The sequence below is a fragment of the Argiope bruennichi genome, chromosome 3 (assembly GCF_947563725.1).
Source record: "Argiope bruennichi chromosome 3, qqArgBrue1.1, whole genome shotgun sequence".
NCBI lineage: Eukaryota > Metazoa > Arthropoda > Arachnida > Araneae > Araneidae > Argiope > Argiope bruennichi.
Window position 1 is genome coordinate 91,886,295 of NC_079153.1, and position 10,301 is coordinate 91,896,595.

The 10,301-nt window shown below is 27.4% G+C and overlaps 1 protein-coding gene across 1 annotated transcript in view; it reads right to left on the bottom strand.

Annotated features, from left to right (window-relative positions):
- The window catches only part of LOC129962904 (kelch-like protein 2), a 23,084-nt gene extending 14,404 nt beyond the window's left edge, over nt 1-8,680 (bottom strand). Inside the window, exon 1 of the mRNA XM_056076906.1 lies at nt 8,581-8,680. Within this exon, the coding sequence (XP_055932881.1) occupies nt 8,581-8,632 (52 nt within the window). The 5' untranslated portion in view covers nt 8,633-8,680. The remainder of the gene's footprint in view (nt 1-8,580) is intronic.
- Between the last annotated feature and the right edge of the window lie 1,621 nt (nt 8,681-10,301).

The window sequence follows — 10,301 nt, forward strand, 5'->3', positions numbered from 1 at the left end:
TTTTATATATGATTATTTGTGTGTTCTTTGATGACTTCAAACTTTTAGCAAACACTTTAAAATACCCTGAGTAGTATTATAAGTATGTGATTTTAATCTTTCATATGGAACAATACAAATAATTTTAAATTTTAAAGGGACTAATAAATAAAATTATACAAAGAGAAAAGTTATAATTTAATTGCACAACATTCCAGGGCGGCGGCATACAGACATTTTAATAAAAATTGTGATCATGGTCAATTCGAGAAAAAAAAAATCTGTTTTTACGTATTGCTAAACTGGGTGAAAAAAAATTGGGAGAACTTCACGACATTTTTTTTATCAGATGTTCCGAAACCACGACCATTGACCAAATAAATTTACCAAGATGTTAAAAATATTTAATAAGTTTTTCTATCGTCACAGAATCTGTAACAGCAAGGATCCTATTATCACATTAATGTTGAGAAGGAACAAAATAGTAATAATATCAATTTATCTGGAGTTTTCAAATAAATTCTTTTTAACACTGCGTAATTTAAAAAATCAAACCCACTTTTATTTTAACTAATTTATTTTTACTTTAATTTACGAAATAACGGATTTTTAATTTCTGTCATGCTTTCAAAATTTAATAATTGTATTTACACTATATGGATATAAAATTACTTTATTTAAAATTACTTATCTATCTGCATTTCAAGATCTAAGAAGTTTTTGACCCTAACATAAATGAGGATAATTGCATTGTAAATTGATAAAAACTGTGTCAGTGTTTTTTTCTCAACATACTCTCTTTCTACCTTTGAGCAATTACTAGCAACCAGTGTCGTTCTGCATGAGATAATTCTGTAATAGTCATCGTTTGGAAATATTTCAAAAACCGTTATTAAATTGCTCCGATAACCTTTCAGCAAGTAAACTAAATATGAAAAACTCGGATTTTGATTTGTTTGCATTTTTCTGTTTTAACAGTTATGATTTTGACTATGCTGCTCCAAACTAGGGTGAAAACCATAAAGATGTAAAATAGTCAAAAATGATAGTGTACAAGAGATTTAAATGAGGGATAAAAATTTTATAGACTTTAAAAATGGAAAAATTTGGACATGTGCTGTTTTATCAAACAAGAAAGATAATGTAGTGTTCGAGCTTTGAAAAAATTGCAAATGCTGAGTATTGAAAATTGCGCATGATCATATATGTTGGTTTAGTTTAGTTTACTTATATTAAAGTCTTATTTTAAAGCAGCACTAAGGCTTTTGGGACGGACCTCATACTTTTGAACCGCGGCCAGATAATGAGGACGACATCTGAGATGGCACCCCCCTCTCCACACCACACCACACCAACGGGAGGACGTTTGGCTCTGACGGATTTATCGTACAGCAGACCCCCTTACACCGCGGTTCTTCGGTGAAATGGGGTCTCGAACCTGAAACCCTACGACTCACAAGCCGTGACCTTACCACCAGGCAACCACGGCCCGATAATATATGTTTGATAAACACATTGAGAACATAGCGGTGGTTGTTCATTCAGCAACAGTGAAGTTTGGTGAATCGTATTCCCAATGCGTTAACGGGTTAACACTATATCTATTTTTAAATTCGGTAATGAAGACCACAGTTGCACATGAGGTTTAATAGTATGTAGTTTATTGTTAGTTTCAAGGTCTCACTGAGTCCGTCATTTGGAACAAAGAAGGATTTTAATAATTAGAATAAAATTGGTCTTCTATTTTTTTTTTTAAATGGAAGAAAAATTTTATTGAATCGTCAATGACTAGACATTTTAAATGAAATATCTCCACTCTCCAATAAAGGGATTTTACATTTTTAAATTTTGAAGAAATTCGATTATGCACGTGCATCTCACAAAAAATTTCATTTTCAATGAAAATATATAAATTGTTTTACTTTAATCTTGTTGAATATTTCTTTAAATGATAAAAGCAGAATTTAAACGCTCCAGATGGTATTTAAAAAGAATTTAAGCCCAGACCATTCTAGAGAAACACAATATGCACATTGGAGGTAATATATTCAAAATAAAAAGAAATAATTGCAAAGATATGGTTAAGTTTTATGCATTCGAAATGGAAATTTTCCCTATAAACACTTGAATCTGAACTTGGAGAGTTGTGTTATTCATGGGATATGACATAGCGGTATTAAACAGTTTAAAGTAATAATAGGTACTTAGACTTTCAGACGCACGGAAAAAATCAAACGTCCAAGTGCCTCAAAAATAAAAGGAAAAGTGGTTACATTTCTTTAAATTAAGCGATGCGAAAACAGTTTAAAAGAAAGAACGAATTGAATTTATTATCCATTCATAAATGAAGAGAAAGAGTTCAAAGTTCGACACATACGAATAGCACTATTTTCGATGCAACTATGATGTACTCTGATTTTAAATATTTGTTTTGATTTAATATTAATATATTATTTTCAGATGTTTTCTTAAATGTTTTTTTCGGATATAAATCTTTGAGCATGACTCAAAATTGTGTAATTTCAACTGAAAGCTTAAACGTTTCAGTAGAAAAAGATTAATTGTATCATATCTATTTAGAGCTAGAATCTATGGTTAATTGTGTGATTGAAGTTAGATCAGTAAATAGTCAGTGGTGTAAACTTATAACACAGTAAGAGGGAAAGCAAGCATTTCAAGAACTAACTTAAAATTTAAGACCTAAAAATTGAGCAATTTCTACTAAAGATTAAAAATTGAGTAATTTGACCTGGGAGTTCAAAATTTACAGTAGAAAAAGAAATCTTGCAATGTCTGAATTAAAAACTAGATTCTAAAGTGTTTGTATGAGAGAAATAAGATGTGTAATGAGTCAATGACGTAAACTTCTCATAAAATAGCGGAAGAGCAAGACTCAAGAAATATCTAATAACTGCAAGAGGGTTGGAATACATAATTGAATTAATGAAAATTAAAATTATATAATGATTAAATTTCCTCATTCCTCATGAATTACCCATAAGGATGAAGGAAAATTTATATTCTAATTTTTAGTAATATATCCAATGCAATATTTCTAAAAACAGTAAAACTTTCGCCTTTTTTTTCCTTTCTCTTTATTAATGTAGTTCATTTTTTGCAGTAAATTCATATACCTATCATAAACCAAATTTTATTATCAACGCTTGAGACGGCTATTTTAAAAAGATATGCATTAAAAATGAGGAAAATTCAGATTTTATTAAGAACTTCCTTTACAAACAAGTGCTTTTAATTCCAGGTAAAATATATTTAAAATGTGCTTATAGGCAAGATTAAAGTCGGTAATTTAAAACACAAAAACTCATTATAAAAGTTTTTTTCTTTTAATTTTTTAAATTTCTATCGATTATAGAATCAAATTTCTAATAAAACTTATTTAAATAATATCAAGGTATACGTACACACTTGAAACTTCAAAAATCGCTCAAAATATCGATTTTTTTTTATTGCTTAATAATGTTCTCTGATCCTTTAGCTTTCAAACGATGCTAAGATGTTGTCAATATTCGAAATATTTCTGGAATTATAATTATTTTTCTTGAGGTGATTTCATTAAAAACTATAGTAACGGTTATTTTTTAACTCATTTTATGAAGAATGATATCTTTTCACTACGTTGCCTCATTCAAATAATTATAACTCAACACAAAATTAACCAATTACACTTATTTATATATGAAAATAATCTGTATGAAACGGTGGATGTTTCGTGCCTCAATCAAAGTTATATTTATAGAAATAAATTTTTAATAGCTATTTAAAAGTTAAAATTGCAGAAAAAATCTCGCTTTTTCTATTCATCGTTAATGAAAAAATTATTACAAAAAACTATATATTTTTATAACTTGATTGAGGCAGACAACATGACGACTAATATTAGGCATCATTTCCAACTAGAATTGTGTGTCTGTACAAATTAGAATTTAAGATATCATGTTTCAAAAAGTAGGCTAATTAGCTCATTAAATATTATTTAATTAATTAATAATTAGTGTAATATGGTTTTTTTTCTCACTGAAATGAGTTTAAACATATATTAATGACCTACTGTGAAAAAACTGGATTTTTAAAGTTAAAATTAAAAAAAAAATCTTCTAGTGTGTACGTACACCTTAATCTATTTTCAAAAGGAAAATTCCATACCCGACAATGAACCGATGCCATTTCATTTTTTTAAACGATTGTAATTCATTAATGACATTGAAAAGTGCTTCGATTGATAAGGGAAAAATCTTTTAAAAGTTTACAATTCTTTTACTATCATATCAAAGTGATATCCATTTCCGAGCTAACACAAACAGATCAATCTCTCTTATCTTTTTATTTTCTTTATTTTTGCAGCCCGGATATAGATAATTTAGAGGAAATAAAGAGTGGAAAAAATATCGATGCACGTGTTTTGTTTTCTGGATAATTTTCAACTGCTCACAAAACATCTACCAGGTTTAGACGGGCACTTGAATTTCGAAAAATTAAAATAAAGGAAAAGTGTTAATTTATTTATTTGCAATTTTTTTAAAATTTTTCACTGACTACCTAAAAGTTATAGACATGAGTTATATAAACTCAAAAGTTAATAGTTAACGGAAAAGTTATAAACTCAATTTCGGTGAATTTAAAAATCTTGAAACATGCCCCTACTTTCAAGAGAATTTTTATTTTTAACGTGACCATCTACCGAGCTCATGAATTTCGAGAAATTTAAGAGTGTAGAAAATATTAATGCGTGTGCTTATTTTGAATAGAATTCTTAAGACTCTATCCATGTCCCAATTACAGATGGACATTTAAATTTCGAAATGGGTAAGATATTAATTCATAAATAGAACCAAGTGTTTAAAATTTTTAGGTACTGTATCTCGTAATTTTATGGAGGTACATAAACTAGGAAAATATATATGCATCTGTATAATAAAGATTAAAATAAAATGTAAAAAAAAGCTCCGATTTACATTAATTTTTACATATTTATTTAGACCATATGTAAAAAAATATATATATAATTAAAAAATAATGTTGCGTGCGAAAAGTGATACTTGTACAAATGCCTAAAAAGCTTAGAACAGATTAATATGTTTTTGAGTTTAAATGAGAGATAGCCTCCTTGCATACATAACTGGAGAAATGCTTTTCTTTTGGATATCTAAAATAGGAAAATTTAAATCTTAAGTTCGCATTACAATGCAATCTTTTTTAATTTTTCGTACACAAGAAAATAAAAGTCATCAGAAATATTTAGTTATATTTGGAAAAAGTTACGTAATCGGAAGGAAAGGAGCATTTTATGGATTTCGCTTTCACTGTTGGAAACTGCACCGATGTAAATAAAACTAGTTGAGGTAAAATGAAGTAACACAAAATTATTACATAATAAATTAATATGTTACATATAAATTAATATGTTACATAATAATTAATTGTTACATAATAATTATTTATTATATAATAATTAAATTTGAAGAAGAGTAATATTAAAATTTCTCCAAACTTTTTAATTAAATAGTATATATATTAAAATGTATATTTGGTTCTATTTTCCAATTATATAACCATGTTGAATTAACTTCAGCTATTTCCTTAAATCCATGCATAATTTCATTTTGTCAAAACCCATTTCCCAGTCTTCTCTTGATTTTTGAAAAGTTTTCAACACATTTTATAAACCCGTTTAAAAATTTGTTATCTTGTTATTCGATATCGATTTCACACTATCAAAGCAAGTCTCAGCTTTATTGAATGTTGCCTTTTACATTACTTTAACTTTATTTGGTTTTAATTTCTTTCTCTAAACCCCAGACATTAACAAACAGAACATTTTTACTTTCTCTTATACGAAGTATAGAGAAAGTTTAGTATAGAAAATATGAACTCGAGATTTCGACGAATCTTCACGTTTTATTCTTCCATGAGTTCGAAATACCCATTTTTGTAAAATGTCCATATGTCTGTCTGTGACAAAGATAACTCAAAAGCGTTTTGAACTAGATGATTGAAATTTGGTGTAGGGGTTTACACCATTTTCTATCAAATTTTGTGTAAAAATCTATTCAGAGGTATTTCGTTTGTCCGGCAGATCGAATATAAGTTAATATGATAATTACAAGATGATAAGAGCTAGATAGATAGAATTCGGAGCATAAATTTAACATTTTTGATAGAAACCTGTCAAATTTTGAGGCAAATCCAACTACGGCTTGACTGCCTATCAGTCTGTACTTTCAAAAATAAGCAAACACGGTAATTCAAAAATGCATTGACTTAAATATATGAAATTTGGAATGGGATTTTATGACCACAAATTCAACTTTGTGTCGAATTTTCGTTTCAATCGATTGCGAGTAGCGAGTTTAAAACACAAATTCGCTTATCGTGTACTATTAACCGTATGCCAGGGATTAATTGGTAAATAACTCGTCAAGGCTGACACAGATTCAGTAAAAATGCTAAATTCATGCCAAAGGCTAATATTTCATAACTATAGTACACCAATGCTGTGTTATATGTTCTATGGCATGGCAAATTTATTAGAGAATAAGCGAGAAAGTTTTGAGGAAATTACATCCGCTGGACAATGGAAAAAATTAAGGTGCAATGGAAAAACAATGGAATTAACAATAGAAAAAAAAATTAAGGTGATTAAATCTTTAGTTAAATAATGAAAGCAGTTTGAAATTTTTTTTTTTTTTTTTTTTTTTTTGCAAAAATAAAATCTTTTACTGAAAATTATGTAAAAAACATTTTGAAAAAATTGGCAAAGTAAGAACAAAAATTGCGCAGCAATTGAATTAATATAATTACGTGGACAATTTCTTTTAATTTAAAAAATAACGAAAAAGTCAGTTTTGTGCAAAAAATATTCTTTACAGTTGTTGGGGGAAAAAAACTCAGAAATCTTGCTTAATTCTTAATTAATTAAAATTCTAATTCAAAAATTCAAGAAATAGTTCATAAGTGCACATTTCCAGCAATCAAAGTATATCTCTACCATATGGTGTCTAGGTCTAACGGTTTGCCCTGTGCCTCAACAATCCAACATACTCACAAATTATTATTAGAGATAAAAGTTGTTTCAACATTATTTTGGGATCAACAACATCGTTTAATCGAGAATTTAAAATTATTGTATTTTCAATAATTTTTCTTTATTCTGACATCTTCCTATTGTTATTAAAATACGTCACATCAATAAGGGGATGAAATTGAAACATTTATACAGGACTCAATATATGATAATACTAAAAGAAAGCTGACTAACTGAGAAATGAAATTGAATTATATAAAATGACATGATGAATATGATAAAATGATAATAAGAGTGTATTATTGCAATTAAGTAGGTGAAATTGGTCATTTTTTTTGGAGAATACTGCATACAATGAAATCGAATTTAGGGTCTTATTCTCGATTTTGAGCATAGTTGTCATAATATACAAATAATTGCTTACATGTTTGACAAATGGTAAAGTATTTAATATTGTCTGCTCAAATTCCTGCAAAACATATCCTATCTTTGTATACTTTTGGATTCTTTGGTTGCAGAGCTCCAACTTTGTATTGTTCACAGTAAAACATTCACGACCCATTGTTCTTCAGTCTGGTGTGGTATGGAATTTTGGAGAGGGTGGTACACTTTCAGGCACTTTCTTCATTATGACAACGAATGAGAATCATGTATATGATCTAAAATGATTTCCATGATACGTTTTCATTCCTTCGAAATGAGTCGACAATTTAGCTATTTTTAATTGAAATTAATAAACAGTCTTAAAAACACATTTCAGCACTATTTAATAGAATTTGTTATTTGAATTATATTCTACTTTTCAGCTTTAGTATTATTACATATAGTATAACATTAAGATCACAATTATTGACAGATGGTTCTACTTTTATGGAATCAAAATTTAATTTTATTTACAGACAAGCTGATATTTAAGTTCTAAGTATATAAAAGTGTTGCCTTGTCATCGGAAACACACATGCGTTAAAATTTGTAACTTTAGCACAGTAGGAAATAAAAGAAAAATCGATTAAGAATTTCCGCATTTATAAACAGGTAACAATTTATGTTAAATAAAAGAGCATAAAAATTCTATCTTCAGATTATGGTTTATTTGCTTCTTTAGAATATTTGTATGTATATACTATATATATATATATATATATATATAGTATCTTAAAATATTTGATATCGGATTTTTCAATTTATTCTTACATTTAAATATTATACTTTTCTACAATCCGTTTTCATTAAAAAAAATCTAATCAAAAATTTAAATAGAAATTTATTTTAAATACATAAAATTCGATATTAAAACATAAATGAATTTTAAAAGAAGCGCAATATTTATGCACATTATCTCACATTTTTCATTATTTGAAAAATGTTATCTATTTGAAGTTTTTCTGTTAATTGCAAACAACGGTGCATTATAACATTCCATGATAAATGGAAAGCTATTGAATTAAGACCATTTATACACCATTTATTTCATGTTTTTATTTTAATGTTAGAGGAAAAAAGTGAATGAAAGAAAGCAATAGCCGCTTAACGTGACAAGAAATGAATCAAGATTTTACCTTTTTCTTTTTTTATTGAGACTGGTTTTTCCTTTGAAGGTTTTGCGCCCATTTTCCTCGGACAGTTACAATTAAAATCTATTTCTGCTTCAAGGTTGTATTAGAGAGACCTTTTAAAAGGTATAGAATAATAATTATGATGACAACTAGGATCGAACTGAACGGAAATCTCAATCTTTAGTGTTTAAAAAGACAGCTTTTCATTTCTCACTTTTCCTGATAATCATCGCAATTGTTGAAAGAAAAATTGATTTTATCAGCAAATAATGATTTTAAAGAATTTATTGTTGTTACAATAATGTATGTATAGTGCTGCATATACTTATTGAAGCTTGAAACAAAGAATATATAAAAATGATGCTAAAAAAAACAGAGAATTAAATTCATTTAGATGCGTTAGAAAGGTTTTAAGAAATTTAATATAAAATTATTATTTAATTTATAAAATAAAAAAATAATTAAAAAATCAAATAAAGTTTTATTCACTTTTGCATTAACTTTATTATTATCGTTTATTATTGTTAAAAAATCGTTTGCTTTTTATTAAAAAAACATTACAATTTTTTAAATTGTTGTAGAAATAATAAAGAAAGAAATTTAATAATTATCTATCAAAAAAGAAAAAATTAAAAATAGTGATTACAGTTCAATGTGCTTAATCTGAAAATTAATTTAATTTTTGTATGAATGTAATAGGATATAACATCGCTAATTGATTGGAAATTATAAACCAGAAAATAGTAAGTATAAAAAAAAAAACGAAAAAAAAAAAAACCCTACCTTGATTATTATGATTATTTTTGCTATAGATATATAAAAGATTAAGATGCAATTTTGAGTTAGGATACTTCATGAATGGGTATTTAAATAGCTACATGATTTTTTTTCTCACAGTATCTGCTATTAATGTAAAATTCTTGATATTTCATAGTTCAATTATTCGTTCAACAAAGAACAGGACAATTTGTCAACAGATATCATCAGGATGTGAGATAAAGCTAAAGGGGCATTTGATTCCAACATACTTTAAACATAGTTTTTAAATTCTTGAGAAAAATTTAAAAATTCCAACTTAAGAGGGTTTTATTATTATTATTTTTTTATATTAATACATTAAAGAATTTTTTTAAGGGGAAGCAAAATTTTTATAAACACAAAGGTTTCATTGAAAAGAAATGTGAAGAGTACAGTATTTAAGGCACCATTTAATTCAGTATTCAAATTAACTATTAATCTACTTAACGGGAATTTGCCTAAAAATTAAATTTAAGTAAATTAAATCTTCTTTCTTTATCAATACATATTTTCTTTCAAAATTCTGCTGACCTAACGATCCAATTTACATTATCGTTACTTTTAAACGACTGCCAAATTTATAGCATTTCTGAGTTTTTTTGTCACACACACACACACACACACACACACACACACACACACACACACACACACACACACACACACACACACACACACACACACACACACACACACACACACACACACACTCACACTCACACACGCGCGTATCTTATCGTAATAAAATTTACTTTATATATCACGTACATAAAAAATATTTTTACAAAGAAGTTTTTCTCTTGCGGTGATTTGATCCAAATGGATAGTCATAGAAAGAAAATTTATGCACGCTTTATGAATAAAGAGAATAATAGCGATTGCACTCGGTTAGAATAGTACCATCATTTGCGAATGAACTCAAAATC